This window comes from Diaporthe citri (genome assembly GCF_014595645.1).
Source record: "Diaporthe citri strain NFHF-8-4 chromosome Unknown scaffold_1, whole genome shotgun sequence".
Lineage (NCBI taxonomy): Eukaryota > Fungi > Ascomycota > Sordariomycetes > Diaporthales > Diaporthaceae > Diaporthe > Diaporthe citri.
The window spans coordinates 10,834,432-10,850,403 of record NW_025064846.1 but is presented as its reverse complement, the minus strand read 5'-3'; the positions used below and the strand labels follow the sequence as shown (position 1 = coordinate 10,850,403).

The 15,972-nt window shown below is 52.0% G+C and overlaps 6 protein-coding genes across 6 annotated transcripts; 2 read left to right on the top strand and 4 right to left on the bottom strand.

Annotated features, from left to right (window-relative positions):
* Window positions 1-1,459: 1,459 nt before the first annotated feature.
* INS49_002823 (uncharacterized protein) lies at window positions 1,460-3,302 on the top strand (the record flags this gene model as incomplete). Its single annotated transcript, XM_043163624.1, has 5 exons — window positions 1,460-1,822; window positions 1,884-2,022; window positions 2,081-2,731; window positions 2,804-2,918; window positions 3,008-3,302. 5 exons carry the CDS (start codon window positions 1,460-1,462, stop codon window positions 3,300-3,302), a joined length of 1,563 nt encoding a protein of 520 aa, XP_043032130.1.
* A 154-nt stretch (window positions 3,303-3,456) lies between these two features.
* Window positions 3,457-5,566, bottom strand: INS49_002822 (uncharacterized protein; the record flags this gene model as incomplete). The annotated part of the gene is made up of 8 exons (XM_043163623.1): window positions 3,457-3,503; window positions 3,574-3,922; window positions 4,031-4,430; window positions 4,488-4,561; window positions 4,616-4,914; window positions 5,037-5,204; window positions 5,257-5,305; window positions 5,366-5,566. The coding sequence occupies 8 exons, from the start codon at window positions 5,564-5,566 to the stop codon at window positions 3,457-3,459; spliced, it is 1,587 nt and encodes a 528-aa protein (XP_043032129.1).
* Window positions 5,567-6,859: 1,293 nt separating this feature from the next.
* Window positions 6,860-7,759, bottom strand: INS49_002821 (uncharacterized protein; the record flags this gene model as incomplete). Its single annotated transcript, XM_043163622.1, has 1 exon — window positions 6,860-7,759. One exon carries the CDS (start codon window positions 7,757-7,759, stop codon window positions 6,860-6,862), a length of 900 nt encoding a protein of 299 aa, XP_043032128.1.
* Window positions 7,760-8,462: 703 nt separating this feature from the next.
* On the bottom strand, window positions 8,463-9,690 carry INS49_002820 (uncharacterized protein; the record flags this gene model as incomplete). Its single annotated transcript, XM_043163621.1, has 2 exons — window positions 8,463-9,060; window positions 9,134-9,690. The coding sequence occupies 2 exons, from the start codon at window positions 9,688-9,690 to the stop codon at window positions 8,463-8,465; spliced, it is 1,155 nt and encodes a 384-aa protein (XP_043032127.1).
* Window positions 9,691-11,486: 1,796 nt separating this feature from the next.
* Window positions 11,487-12,554, top strand: INS49_002819 (uncharacterized protein; the record flags this gene model as incomplete). Its single annotated transcript, XM_043163620.1, has 2 exons — window positions 11,487-11,890; window positions 12,092-12,554. The coding sequence occupies 2 exons, from the start codon at window positions 11,487-11,489 to the stop codon at window positions 12,552-12,554; spliced, it is 867 nt and encodes a 288-aa protein (XP_043032126.1).
* Window positions 12,555-13,461: 907 nt separating this feature from the next.
* On the bottom strand, window positions 13,462-15,233 carry INS49_002818 (uncharacterized protein; the record flags this gene model as incomplete). Its single annotated transcript, XM_043163619.1, has 3 exons — window positions 13,462-14,110; window positions 14,173-14,421; window positions 14,470-15,233. The coding sequence occupies 3 exons, from the start codon at window positions 15,231-15,233 to the stop codon at window positions 13,462-13,464; spliced, it is 1,662 nt and encodes a 553-aa protein (XP_043032125.1).
* Between the last annotated feature and the right edge of the window lie 739 nt (window positions 15,234-15,972).

The following is a 15,972-nucleotide window of genomic DNA, read 5'->3' as shown; positions in this document are numbered from 1 at the left end:
GGACTCCAGAAGCGTTCAATTCCTTTCGAGGTTTCAGACTGGAGGCTCCAGAGAAAGAAGGGAATTATATAAAGTCTATCTGCCTAAACACTTGCCTCTAACCCTGATGGCTAGTCTCCGGTCATCTAACCTGGGGGAAAGGGGATTGGACATTATCGTCGGAGTTTGCGATGTATTCTGCGTTTGATTCCTATCCTTGTTGTGTCTGTGGTTTTACTCTCCTTGATCCTCGGTTGGAATCCTTTTTCCTTATTCTGCTGTCCTGTTTCCTTTTCTCTGAGTACTTGGGCTCAGGTCCTCACCCTTCCCCAGCACGATTTAATGTAGTTATTCAAAAAAAAAAAAGAAAAAAAAAAGTCAGAAACAGAAAAGAAAGACAAAACAAGGCCCGTGTCGTGTTTCAATCATTAGTCAAGACGTTATAGTTTGCTCCTATTCCCTTAAAGACTCCTATGCTCTGTTGAAACCGAGGAACGAAATCAATGGACCGTAAACACATCTGCACCAAGAATCATGGATGCTAAAGCACTAAACGGAGTCAGCAAATAAGACGTGCCAGCTCTCCGTGTTTTTATAGTCTCCGGTTTGGGTGGAGCTGAAAGGACGTAGGGAGGGCCAGGAGAGAGGCTGGGCTTGAAAGAAAATTGCTATGATCCGAGGCGAAGCGACAGCTCTGTTCTTAATTACAGTCCAGAAATCCCACAGGGTGATATCCCGGTGGAGGCTATCCCACGGGAGGTTATCCCACTACATCATAGATTTAACTCACTCAGTGACAGATATCGGCTCATTCATGGGTCACTGGCTTCCACTTGTCGTTTACGCAGATTATTCCAGATTATTTTAGCTATGATTACTCTAATTATTCACCGTGCATTCATCAATTATCAATTTATTCCCTATTTATCATCATGCGTCTATTTATCAACGTCCTTCCGACCTACGCAGGACTCACCTCAACCGCAGCTGGGGGACAAGGGTCCGGGTTAGGCTTCCCTGTCTCCCAGCTCCGACGTCATGCGCCAGTGAGATAGTGCCGATGCAAGACACGCCTAACGGCTGACCTCAACGGTCACTTGACCCCTTCGGAAATCACCATCGGCGAGTCAACACATATTGCATCATTGTGTTCAACTTTTCAACTTCAATGCCTTATTGATGTCAGCTGAGGTTCGATCGGCTCATACAACACAGCTGTTACGACGACTTCCCATCAGCAGACTGGCGAGCCGATCAACAAGCTAGCTTCTGGGATCCTCCGCTTATCTCAAACGTCGTCGAAGGCGTGACCGCGGCAGCTCCACTTGATGATAAGGACGAGTGAGGGGTGTGCCACAAAGCAAACACCAGTCCTCCCCGGGTCTGTACGGTCTGCTTGGGCCTTCTGGGAGATTCTGGCTGGCTTGCCTCAGACTTGCAACAAATCATCCCGCGTCGCCTTCTCGTCACATCCCAGAAGATGGTAGACCAGCCACTTCCAGCGCATCAGCCCCTGCTGGCCTCGCCAAACCAACACCAGAATTACGGAAGCCATGTCAACAGTCAGCATAGCCAAGGCCAAGGCCACGGAACGACCGTCGTGCACTTCTCCCATGAGGATCCAGAGGACCCGAGGAACTGGCCACGATGGAAGAAATGGCTCATGATTGGACCGATCTTGCTCATCGACCTGTCAGTCAGCTGGGGTGCGTCCGGCTTCTCTCCTGCGAGCAAAAAGTTTGCCGAGGATTTTGGACTGCACTCGGGTCTGGGAACACTGGGACTGTCTGCCTACGTGCTGGGACTGGCGTTTGGCCCCATGACATTGGCACCTCTTTCTGAGGTTTGTGCCAAGAACCAACTTCCTTTTCGTCCCGTCTGAAACTAATAAGTGAGTATGGCAGTACTACGGAAGGCGCCCAGTCTACATTTACTCTTACTTCGTTTACCTGTGCCTACTTGCTGCATCAGCAGTGGCCCCCAATCTTGCCGTGTTCCTGCCAGTGAGGCTGCTGTCGGGTTACTTTGCTTCTGTGACCATCGGTGAGATACAAGATCAGCACAAAGCTACCCTTGTTTCTGCTTTACTGATGTAGAACAGCAAACTTTGGTGGAACCATTGCAGATCTCTATCACCCGCATGATACCGGGCCGGCCATGTCCCTTTACCTCTGGGCAGCTACTTGTGGATCACCGTCTGGGTTCTTCATGATGTCGTTTGTGGCTCAGCACAGAGGCTGGCGCGATGTGTTCTGGGCCTTGCTTGCGATCTGTGGGAGCCTATGGGTTATCATGACCGCCTCACTGATGTACTGCGGCGAGACCCGGCACAGCATCCTTCTCGCTAGGCGAGTTGAGCATGAACGCAAGCTTCATAACGGCGAGGACGACATCGATATTCCTGAAAACATGAGGCAAAGGAGCGCCAAAGATCTCTTTGCTGTCACGCTTGCTAGGCCGTTCAGGTTCCTCGGTACCGAGCTCATCATAGTATGCGCTGCTCTTTACAATGGGTATCTCTACGGGTTGAGCTTTCTCTTCAACACTGCATTCGCCCTTGTCTTTGGTCAGGGTCATGGCTTCGATACAATCGGTGTGGGTGTGTGCTTCCTTGGCCTGGTTGTGGGCATCAGCCTCGGCCCAGTCGCAAATATTTGGCAGGAGAAACACTACCAGAAACTCGTTGACGAGTCCGGTGGCAAGAACGTTCCAGAAGCGCGAGTTGGGCCACTTCCCAAAATCGCTGCCGTGTGTGAGTCTATGCATGCCATCGCGGCCTCAATCAGGTGATATTCGGGCCGGCTTGCTGACATTGCCACGACAGTGTTCCCGGTGTCTTTACTTCTCTTCGCTCTGACCACCAGCCCTAATACTCATCCCATACTTCCCGTCCTAGCGTCGACTCTATGGGGCTTTAGCTTTTACACCCTGATTTTGATGTAAGGCCCTACTATGCAAACAAGCCTGATTCTACATTTTTTTCAAGACGATTTCTTTTTGCAATATAGCAGTTACTGATGCAGAGCAGGACATTCACATACACGGAAGACTCATACAAGGTCTATTCAGCTTCTGCGCTAGCTGGTATCGGCCTTATTCGAAACCTTTTCGGCGCGGCATTCCCACTTTTCGCACATAGCCTCTTCACCAAGTTGGGCTACCAATGGGCAGGAACGCTTCTTGCTGGCCTTGCCGTTGTACTTGTTCCGATCCCTTTCGTTTGGAGTCGACACGGCCGACTTTTGCGAGAGAGAAGTCCATGGGCTCGAGAGCACATGGATGACTTGGACGGCGATGAGGAAGATGAGCAAGCCGGGTCTTGACGAAGCTAGCGAAATTTAACCTGCGCTAAAGGGTGTTACATGCATGATGCCATACAAAAGCTGCCATGTGATTACAGCGGAACCGACCCAGTGATAGAGAGCGCTTCCTGGAGGTGGACAGGGGCCCGTGACTCTACATTGTAAGCAACGTCCTTCAAGAAGTAACGACGAGCCCATCTGACTCCGGGGGTCCCTTGTAGACTAGGCAACGTGGTGTCAGCAAAGTTGTGGAAGATCAAGAGACGCAGGGGGTCTGAATCGGTGGACTTACCTTTCCGGGCATGAATTGCATACCACGTCGCGCTGATGGCCATGAAACCGAAGAAAACCACAATGGCGTAGTTCATGGAGACTTCCGTTACTGGTAACACCGTCGGCATTGAGAATAATATCATCTCAAAAATGATCCACAGAAGGGCGATAACGTTGACAACCCAGCCGACGGTGCTTCCCATGGTCCATCGTGCGCCGTTGACGTCTCTGCGGCGGTGGAAGAGGGAAATAGCGATGGGGATTCCATAGGACACAGCCAAGGAGATCACGCCGACTGACACGAACGCCAAGAAAGCTGACGATGACCCAAGGTTGATGAGTCCAAGTAGCATCTGTACAACTGTAGTCTGAGTGATTGTCAGGGTTAGTACAGATGGACAATAGTACAACACAAAGTCCTCAGCAACATAATTCCGTGACTCCTCTGGCATATCGCCGGATGTAAGGTAACTCACCAATGTGAGAGCCCAGATGGGCGTTCCGTGCCGGATGTCAACTTTCGACCAGAGCCGAGACAAAGGAAGAGCCTTGTCGCGTGCGAATGCCCAAGTACACCGCGATGCAGCCACCGTGATGGAGATTGAGCAGAACAGCGTGATGACTAGGACGAGGAACGTGAGGCCCAGTCCGCCGCCAGGTGAGTCCATAACCACTCCAAAAATATACGGTAGGGCCTGCCCCACCGGCGCAGCAAGAATGTCTTCCAGGGGCGGCAGGGTCGCGCAGATGGGGATGATGAAGAAGAGACCGGCGATTCCTCCCACGGGAACACACAGCGATATGGCCTTTGGTAGCTTCGTGGTCGGATCTCCGCATTCTTCCGCCATGGACGTGATCATGCCGATAGCCGAGAACCTGCAGACTTGTAAGGATGCTTTCAAGGTCCATTCAAATGGCATAGATATTGCTCACGTGTATGCTGCAGGGAGGATGCCTATGAAGAATGAAAACCCTCCCCAGCCGGAGAGAGACGTATCATAATGCCCCTACCGATTTATTAGCCTCGCCCAGCACTTCATAGTTAGGCTTAACGGTCTCACCAAGGTGTCTCTGGCTGAGTGTCTCCCAGCCGAGGCCTTTGCCGAAAGGCAAATCAGGGTGATCAGGATGCTGATGGCAGTGAACGCGGCGCAGATGGTATCAACCATCGGAAGTAGCCTGTTCCCATAAGCGACGATGACGAAGGCGAGTAAGCAGATCGCGTAAAATATCAGCAGCAGCTGCCATGGCTCTGGTGTCCAGTCCGGGTGGTAGAGCGCCACAGTCGCAGCGATCAGCGAGGCGAAGCCGAAGTTAACGCTCAGCGTGATCGTCCAGTTCCCAATTAGCCAAGTCCAGCCTGGCTCACTAGTGGTCAGCAAAGCAAGCACCGTAGTTATTGCCAGCAGCGCGCTCAATTAGTTTCTAACTATGTCACAGATCACGCTGCGAAGTGTGAAGTAGTCAGAAGCAGGGACATACCGGTAATGAAGGACAGCACTGTTCGAACACTGGGGCCTGCGAGCTGGAAAGACCAGTAATATGGCCCGGCAGAGGTCGGATATTTGGACGCAAATTCGCCGAGGGACAATGCCACGCACTCATCGACAATAAGGACGACCACCCAACCCAAAAACATCGGCAGCTGGCCTGTTGAAGGGTCAGCATGAGATTAGCATGGTCGAACAAGCGAAAAGCTCACCTCCGCCATATATCGCAGAAATGAGGGGCCCGCCAAAGCCATATGGTATCTGTAATCTCGGTCAGCGGCAGTTGTTGACGATACGCGGGCACCAGTATGTGGCACTGACTGCTGCAATAGCTAGTGACTGGAAGAGCAAGGTGAACATGGAACGGTTGCGGCGAAGTTCTGGCTTATAGCCTAGGACCGTGAGGTCGTGCAGCTCCGTAACAGTGCCGAGAGTCGCTGGGGGTTGCGTCTCCTCGTCGCCGCTCGACGGCTGGAAGATGGCCGGCTTCTTCTCCGACCGGCCATTCTCAAAGGAATGCATTCTTGAGTGGCCTGTCCCTAGGCAAAGGCTTAATCGTCACGGCTTGTAAGGGGTTGTTGCTTCGAGGCGGAGGACTCCCGATGGGATTGGTAGCGAGCTTGCCGGTAGCAATGGAGAGCTCCCGTGACGATCTATCAGTGCCATGGGCATCGAGCATTTCTCTCTCATTTGACGGGCAGAGGGCATATGTGGAAGACAAGTCTTATCTTGGCCTATCAAGCTGTGGACTAAGGCCTGTCTCAGATCAAGGTAAGTTCGTTCCGATCCGTTTTCCCCTCACATCACCCTTGCTGTGCTGAAGATGAACCCCATCCTGTGTCGGCATTGTGGTCATCCCGACTAGGACGAACTGATACACCCGTAGTGCGTCGTGTTAGCGGTTTTTATTGGTCGCACAGAAGTTCATTGGCAAGTCAAGTGGTACGTGACGCCGCCAATGGCGGGACAGTGTCTCTGATGGCGCCCAACCTTCGGGGGTTGGGGAAGCCATATCGTAGTCCGCCTGCGGAAATCGCCTGGGGGAAAAAGCACAGTGGAGATTGACGAAGAAATGACCAGCAGTGTTTCCCTCCACGCTATCGTCGCATCGCGTGGGCATGCTTGAAGAAGCATTGTTCTTGGCATGCCGGCTTGATAGGATCCCCATTGGAGATAAGGTTACACTGATCCGCCGACATGAGATTGCCATAATACAACCTTGAGTTACAGCGGAGCGGAGTTACTTCGCATAGATAAGCCTACGCGTACCTGGATATGTTGCTGCTGAAAGAGCGGTCCGGCCGAATGCGTGCGGTCTTGATGCTGGCATCTGTGACATGACTGAGGCAGCCCTTGAGGCCAAGATCTGCCCACTCAGGCTGGGTATTGATCGCGGTTTGATATCACATAATATACAACACTCAATGCGCAAGTGTGATAAAATCTTGCTTCTTTGGATATCAAGCATTATGAGATGCAAATCTGACGTGTGCCAGAAATCCCGACTGTGCTGTAGATGGAAACGGGTTATAGTCATGCCGGCAACCTACAACCGAATGTGTCTGTCCCCGTTGAGAGAGTGATATCGGATGCCCGCAGAGCCTCTAGCTTTGGGTGTTGGCTCGCCTCATCGAGGTTGAGTATCATTTTCGGCAAGAAATGAACCACACTGCCATTGCAGCTACCTCATGCCACCCGGAGAGTGTCGTATTCGGCTGTTCATTTGCTCTCATACCATCACCAAGTCCCCATTGCTATTTCCAATCCTCTCATCCAACGCGATCCGGTCCCACACCCAAGCACCACCGCAGTTCCTCAGCTCAGCTTCCAGCGTCCGGCCCCGTCAATAAGACGCACGTTCCTGGCCGAAGCACCAAAGTTCCCGCCCCTGGCCCACCGGAAGTGACCATCCTCGTTCGTCAGGCAGTTGTTCAAGCTGACGGACGACAACCTCTGGCCCCCGTCCATCCGCCTGCACGAGGCGATGAGGTCGTAGTCCCCGTCGATGTTCATCTGGGTCGACGAGGCGGAGAAGTTGCCCGCGTAGTGCTGCCTCGGAGGGTGAGGCGCCGGCGAGTGTTGTGCGTACTGGGATGGCTGGGGCGAGTGAGACTGCTTGTACTCGTCTTTCTTTTGCTTGTTGTGGTCGTGGATGGCGTCCTGCAGCTTATGCCCGGCGAATGCCCCACCCAAGGCACCGAGGAACCCGTGGTTCACCTTGTGCCCCGCGTATGCGCCGGCGGCGCCGCCGGCTAGAGCCCCCATGACTCCGCGGTCCTCGCCTTCTGGACGGCTTCCCGGTCGGTCCGAGTTCAGGTAGCTTGCCGCAGCGCCATATCCGCCCTGGGATGGTGGGCCCGGTGGGTGGTACGGTGGCTCTTGCTGATATGGGGAGTGACTCGGCGGCGGAGATGCATACTGCTGCTGAGCGGGCGCGTTGTATCCGTAACCTTGGGTTGGCTGCTGGGAGTTGTAAGAGGGCGACTGGTGTCCTGCGTAGCTCGGTTGCGACGGATGAGGATATGGCGCGTTGCTTGGCTGCGCATACTGATTATACTGATTATACGATGGCGGTGGCCCGCCTGGAGACCCATATGATGCCTGCTGCTGGGCCTCGTAGGGAGGATGTTGCTGCTGGTAAGGCGACGACGGCGCATACGGCGATGGACTGCGCTGGTCGCTCGGCTGGGCGTACTGATTGTACGGGATCTGCATCTTGGCTTCAATGGATGTTGAAAGCTTAATCGGCGAACCCGTGGAGATTCCTTGTGCGGGAGAAAGTCGCAGGTAATTCAAGCTTCGTGCGGCAAGTTGAGCTTTGGCAAATGTCGTTGAGTAACTAAAGCAAACTCGGATGTAGAAAGCCACTTGGGCACTTTCGAGGTGCCTTGGAAGCTGCCTGGGCTGAGGCTGCCCTAGAGGCCTCCCTAAAGTAGCGCAGCTCAGTGACTGGGCTGCGCCACTGTCGAGCGTCTTACCTGCATCCTCCGAGGCAAGTGACCGAACTAAGGAACGTAGGACGCGCGCTGACAGCCAATTTGCGCGGAACATTGCGCGATGCCATTCCTGCTGACGAGGATGCCCCATAAGGCTTAAACTAGTAATGATACGAACTCTGTTACCTCCCACTTCATACCTTACATCCGAGGCGCTTGTCGTAAGCCGGCCAATGAGTCGGCGCATTTCATATGGTACTACGATTTAGCATCTATTTTGCCCTTGCTTAAGATAGAGCTTCACTGACTTAAGAACGATGGCCATGATGTTGACATTGATGCTCTTCAGTCGCACGTGCAATAGATGATAAATTGTACGCCACTTCAAAGCCTCAATATTTTAGAGCCAGTCCTTAGACATCTGTCTACATTCAGTCGCCCTGCGCGGACATTCATCGTGGCTCCGAAGTTCCCAATCACACTCAAACCCCAATCGTAGCTCGCAGGTCAATGACACTGATGCTGACCTGATTGGTACTGCTAGGTGGCAGCCAGCCTCCGCCGATAATCGCAAGCTTGCTTGCATCGTCCTGGAAGACAGCCAGCGAGCGAGAGTATGCGTTGGGCTGTGGCGTGTTGTACTGGACCCACGCGTTGGAAGCTCCCAACGCCCGGTTGGTGAAGATCTGCGATTGGCTTCCCCCGCTGAGGATTATGGTTCCGTTGGCGCCACCGACGCTGGACCAGGCGAGGAACGGCGAGCTCGTGGGTACCGTTCCGGCCGTGGACCTGAGCGTGACATCGGCCGCGGCCGCGACGTTGAGTGGGTTGCTGGTGATTCGATAATGGACACGGCAGCCATCACTTCCGCATAGCTCGTAGGCAAAGATGTAGCTGTTGTTCGGAAGTTTGACGATGGCTGGCATACCCGGCCGCGCTGCGTAGTTGCTTGCGTCCCTGACGTCGTCTGCCGGGGAACTCCAAGAGACCAGGTCAGTGGTCGTCTGGTGCGACAGTTTTTGTCCGTTCCTCGAGTCGCGCTGATCGGCGTAGTAGCAGATCAACTGATTGTTATAGACGCTGCCAGCATTGTCAGTTACCATTTGTCCGGAACAGGAAGTGCATGTGTACACTGGGAGATTGCAAGACTTACAAGAGCAAAGGCTCCCAGACAGGTGTCAAGCCGTTGTTAGGCCGGGCTTCACCTCCACTCGCCACACTGCTGACAAACGACCAGTTCACACCACCATCGGTGCTAGCATATACGTCTATCTTGGTCTTGCTTAGATCTGTTGGGATGCTGTTGCCAGCCAGGAGCAGCGTGCCAGCAGGAAAACGTCCAATGGCACTGGGCAGCTCGTACAGATAGGGCTGGTATCGCAGGCCCCAGCCGTTGACTGTATCACGGACTCGGCCGATCTCTGTCCACGTCGAACCACCGTCGGTCGACCTATAAATGGGGAAGTAGACAGCAGGCGGCTCAGGAGAATAATTCTCCCAGGTCGCGAGCAGAGCGCCGGATTTCAAATGGACAGCCCGGGCATACAAGACGCGGGGATCAACCCACCCAGCATTGGTTGGGGGCGAGAAGATGACTCGATTAGAAATTGTCGTTGTCTGGCGCTCCTGGACCGACGGAGTTGGTGTGGCCGTGACTTGCAGCGACAGGAGGCTGACAAAGCCGAGCAAGGCGGTCCGCAACAAATGCATTTTGGGCCTTTGGAATGTGCACAGGCTTCTTCTCAAGTCCGGCCTAGGATGTATCCCGGATGTCTGACATGTACCTCGACTGTTCTTTTCTTACCTTCTTATATGCCTGAAGCTCAACTCTCGCGTCCAGTCGTATTGGGGAACGCGGACAACATAACACCGGCCGTCCAAGTTCTCGTGATCGTGTGTCATTTAACTGTTCCGTTAGACCCACATAGAGCACGGCCAGCCAAGAAGAAATGGTATAGGCGCACCAATTCCAAGGCTCATGTGACAGCCATTTTACCAAATCACCTTGGCAATACAACCAGCTTCTAATAATAATAGCCCCGACGCGGGCCGACTTCAGTGTTAAGCACGTACCTGAATTCTTCCCCGCATTACTGCACCAATGACTGCATTCTGCATGCAAAAGACCGCCATGCCATAACTGCTCTCAGTGACAAAAGTCGCTGATGCTGTATGGAAGGTAGTCCTGGATAATGCTTCGATGCTGTCTTCTTGGTCAAAGCCAGCGCATCTCGACATGTGTTACAAGCACGTTGCTATGGATATTGGGAAGCAATCAAGTCCACATAAGAGCAGGGTCCTGTGTCAAATGCATTTGCGTCTCGCAGATACTCCCTTCCGTGATTGTATCGAAATTGTGAAACGCTTTCCCACCAGCCGTATGAGCACCAGTCTCGCCGCTTCATTGCACCTGCCTGTGGACTATGATCATAGAGCACCTCACAAGAGAGCATCAATCGCTCAATTCTAAAAATGTAATTTGTTCTTGGTATGGGATGTTTGCAGTCTGAGACCAGGTCACACTGAATTGATGATCTTGTGGGAAATCAATGGAACATGCGCCAAGCACGTGTGCACCTTTGCCCCGAAACAAAAACACGCCGATGGAACTAAAAAGATACAGAGGACTTTGAGTACTCATTCGATTGAGAATGCTATCGTATTAGACCCCGTGCTGCAGGCGAAGTTCCAGCGAGCAGCCAAGCTTATACTTGCCATGTCTTTGAGAATCGCACTGAGCTTGAAGTTAGGCAGGTCAACGTCCTAATGACAGAATTCAAACGCTTCTGACTTTTAAGATCATGAAGATGAATTGATACGTATTATGCTCGTATGGGATTCTGCAGTTTATCGAAATCGTGTTCTCTTTGCAACTGGTCCACCTACACAATAAAGTGGCTGGTAAATTATGAAACATGAAGTTCTTGAACAAACGCCAGTTCAATTTGTCATTAAGACTTCGGTGTTAATCAACTTGCAGAAAGTACTACCAGCAGCGGGACTACCTTCTTTCCCTAGCTACTGTAGACTCGTTTGAGCTCTCTGGATCGAAAGAAGGTAGAAGCGTATCCATGCCCAAGTGATACAGTAAGAAGGCTTTATCACAGCGTACTGTGTATAATTCTTCCCAATTTTGCGCAAGTCACGCGTCGGCTCAGTTCGTCCTCATATTTGCCAGGAGTGACTTTCGCCCCATCATGGAGCAGGTGTGAATCACCTCTGCGATTTATTTTGTACATAAGAACGTAAAAGCCTTGGTTGGAAGAGGAACTATTTACGAGGGCCTCAATCCATAACAGGCCAACAGCGAATACCCTCATCAGATTTCGAGAAGACTCTGAAAGTGGCACATCATTGAATGTCCCTGATTTCTACGCTTCCGGCTCTGCTTCAAGTTCTGGAGACATAGCAAGCATCATGAACCACGATCAGGCATTACCTAAGGAGCAGTGCTACACAAGAAAGACAACAACCTAATCTCAACTAAGTGCCAGATTCACTTCAACATGCTCTGTTGCTGGGGCCGTTACGAGAGCCCGGAACCCCAGGCACGCCGGAGACACCGGAGACATGAGCACCGGAGACACCACCAGCAACACGAGCCCCATGGGCAACAGGAGCCCCAAGGACAGCAGCAGTACGAGGGACAGCAGCTGTATCAGGAAGGCTATGGACAACAAGGAGACCCTAGATATCAGGGACACCAGCACAACGACGAGTATGAATTGTATAATATACGCAACCAGGGGGTCAAAACACTGGAAGACGCTGGCTACAAGGTCTCAGACCCATTTAAGGAACGGTATCCCTGGGCAGGCAAAGATGTGTGGCTCCACGACGTTATTCATCCGGGTCCGACGGGAGATAATGTCATCGCAAGACTTGGTGTCTGGGACAAACCTGGTCAGCTGTAAGCGATCCGTGCCAGATACCCCGTATAAACCCCAGCTGTCTTCCAGTACCGACCGCTCAATAATGACCCACCATATTGCTAATCGAATTGATCCCGGGTTGGAGCTCATACTTGGGCGGTCTGGGCACCATTTTGATCGGTTCCGCCTTGAAGCATCCCTGGGAACCTGTAAATGGCTGACGTTTTATCACTGTGCAGAGTCATACAGAGAATCTACAGAATAAATGACAGGCGACCGGACGACAGCAAACCCCATGCCAACGAAGTCGTTTTGAGATTTTGGGGACTATTCCTTGGTCGGGACATCACATCAATCAGAAGTCTATTCTTCTGTGATGTGCAAAACGATTCTTTGAAGAAGGCAAAGGAACGTGTATATGCAGAAATGGGCAACATTGACAGCAGGCGGTCGCTCGTCATACGTGGTGGGCAAACGGGGATCGAAGAGGCACAATACAACGGACTTTACTACGGTACGAAGTTTGGTCGGATTGCGCGGAGGATCGTTGAAGATAACGACTTCATGAGACGGGCGGGACTTCGAGTCATCGAGTTCAGGTTCCTAGCAATCGCCCACCAGTATTACGAAGACGAAAATAGTGAGGACAGTGGAGGCGAGGACGAGAACGATGATTATCATTTCGAGATAATTTTGGGTTGACTTTCAACTTGCAGATCAATTTTGACGGGTAATCGCCTAGGGGAACATAAGGCATATCCAACTCTGTTTCTTCAAATAACAGCTCCGCCGACATAGTGAACATGACGCAAAAAATCGATCAACGAAATGTTGACCTTTCTGGTGCAGCTGGGACTTGTAAACTAAAGAAATAACTAGCAGAGACCAAACATCTATCTCTAAAAGTAATTCTACTAACTTAAATAAGTCGTCGGAAGTTTGACTTTGCTTGGACGGGCGAAATGGATTCTTCCAAAGAACCTTCCAAGGTTGATACATGCAACCGCATATGGTTCGGTTTCTAGAGCACTTTTCTTTCTGATTCGGACGAAGTGAAGTACTGGATACTTCACCTTGCGCGTTCGTTGCAGGGCGTGCAGCGCCCAAGTAACTGGGAACTCTAAATCTCATTCTCTGCGAGTCTATGAGATGAGCAACCCAGAAAGGCATTCAGAATAGCTTTGCAAGCCTATCCTGATCATACGTGGTAACTGAGGTGTTTTTCTCTTGAAACATACTATTCACGAGCCTTAGATGCTGTAACAAACTTGACATCACTGGCATGCAGCAGTGAGCTGGGAGTTCCGGATACATGGCTGACTGTGCTTCTCATTTGAGTGCAACAAGTGCTTCCAAGGGCGTACCGGGGAGACAGGTAAATGAATCCGGGCTTGGGGAGCCCACAATCGAAACCCGCACATTGCTACTCCAATAATAGTAATGTCAATACGTCGGTGGTGACGACACGGTGCCAAGACCAGCGCGTAGCAGCAGTCCTCGGTGACATAAAAAGGGAAATTGTAAGTCATGTCGAGACTGATTCTTAGCTACATACTCTTCTCCTGACACTTGGGCCACTTTGTGCCAGTCATGACGACTTTCATAGTTGTCATTTTTTGCCCTCGAGATTTGCTTTGGTCACAACTGGTGTTCCCGTCTCCTGGCCATAAGGATCAACCGTGGTTCTCTTGAACTTGCGAGCTGACACACGGTGCTCAAAGAGCAGGTCCAGCTCTCCGTAAGTCCTGCCTCGAGGCTCGGGGAGGCGGTAGTACACCCAAACCATAACACAGCCGCAAGTACCAGCCCAGAAAAACGCCGTACGGGCGCCCCAGTTCCACGAAGTCTTGCTCAGCTGATAGTTCGTCAACACATTGACGACAATGTTGCTGATGTTGTAGAGCGAGCGGGCCAAGACGATGGTCTTGGCCTTCAGGCGGGTGGAGGAGAGCTCGGAAATGAGCGAGTATGTGACTGGGCCGACGGTGAAGTCGTAGAAGAAGGTGAAGGTGATGAGCATGGCACCAGTGGCCCATAGAGACGCGTTGGTCCTCGCGAAAGAGATGCAGCCAATGATGAGTAGGATAGAAAACAGCGTGGTGACGCCACAGAGGTGGATAGTCCGCCGACCAACTTTGGACATTAACCACCATGATCCCGCTGTTCCGATTAAGCCGAGTGCCATCTGAGCAAGGCTTAGAACAAAAGAATGAACTGTGTCCATCCCAGCTTGCGACATGAAGTATGAAAAGTAGCCCCTAGGAAAGCAGTAGTATCAGCACTGCGAAGGATAACTGCCACACAGGTGGCTGGCGCTCACATCAAGTTCTGGCCGGTCAGTGTCTGACCAAACCAAAGAATGCAGACAATCTCGGTTCGTCGAAGGTCAACTCCCTTGAAGCAATCCCAATACGTAGTTCCAGCCTTCAGAGACTTTTCAAGCTCATTGGTATGCTCGATCATGGCGATGGTCTCGTCCGGGTCGAAATCCGGGTTATTCTTTGAAGTCAGTCGCAGCAGCGCTCGCTTGGCTCCCTGGTTGTCACCTTGGCGAACGTGCCACCAGGGACTTTGGACGTGTTAGATTGAGCTTATGAGCGACACTTTGCGGACATACCTCTCTGGTGCGAAGATAACTCCAGCAAGAATCAGTGGTGGCCAGACCCACTGTATCGCAAAGGGAATCTTATAAGCCCACTGGTCACCCCGAGTGACAGAAGCGCGGTTGACCCCAGCAGCAATGAACTGGCCCATGACCCAGCACATGTTGACGAATGTGGTTAGGTATGGCCTCAAGATGACCGGACTAACTTCGGAAGCGTATGCTGTACTCAGGGTCTGGAATACACCCCATGGTATGCCGCATAGCACCTCCCCGAGGACGAGGATTTGGACATTAGGAGCGAAGAAAATAACAAAGATGAAGGCGATCATCGCCATTAACGAAGCGATCAGTGTCTTGCGGTAGCCAAACCGGTCAGAGGCGATGCCATTGATGAGGAGACCAATAACTTCGCCGGCCCGGGCACCGTTAGATAGTGCGGACTGCCATGGCGCCGGTAAGGCGTACTCCCCTGTGGAATCATTCCACACGCCAAATTTCATGTTGAACTGAGGAGAGGCATAGAGCGAACCAAGGAGGGCCAGGTCGTAGCCTTCCATGATGAGAGTCGAGGAGAGAAGAACAGACCATCCGATAGCCTTGGGGTATAGCTTCAGAGCCTGGCGGAGAGACATCGTTTTCTCCTCAGACGCGGCATGCTGGGCCTGAGCATTCGGCTTGATGATGTTGTCCGCCCCCATGACCGAGCGCTGATCGGTATCAGCCCTGACAATATTGTCCATCGTAAGATCTGTAGGTTCATGGTGATTGTTCGACATTATGAATGCAATTTTCGACGAGAGCCGAATCGAGTGACCCTAAAAGTCGACGAAACTTCTCGTTCGGATAGCCTCCTGTCTGTCTATGGACTACTGGCAGTTCATATATGACAAGAGCTGCGGTGCACTAGACCTCCCAGGGTCACTGCACTACCCCAGTCCAAAATGCTAGGGCGGTGCAATGTGACAGTAAGCGAACTCAAGGGAGCGGCTCGGTGAATTACACGGCGACCGCTGTCTGTTGTGAACCCCTAATGGGGAAGTTTCCAACGGCGATGACCTGAAGACGACTCTCCTCCGCTGCTTGGCAAACCACCACCGGCATGAATTATCAGCGCTAAGATGGAGGTACTGGTCACCGCGACTCTTTGCATACGACTCGTCGCATCTGACTGAATAAGTATCTAATACAAGACGCGTTTTTGATTGCTGTACGTCTATGGCTTGCTTGTCGGGCCGACAAGACCATGTTGGAGCACATTCTTGGCCTCAATGATTTTCTGCAATGATCCCTTCCTACGTGTGCACTCAGATACACCTTTGATGGACTTCATATGAACGAATAGCAGGATTGTTGCGATCGCCGTTTTGCCAAGTGCAGAATGCTCCGCCAACAGTGAGAATGAGAATGCCGAGCTCAGCGCTCTCCATGCAGCTGAAGAGGGGGGTTTGGCGCCGTCCCCACTCGACCCCCCTACTGACGGTCCGCGGTCGGCGCTCCAAACATTGTACGTTCCCG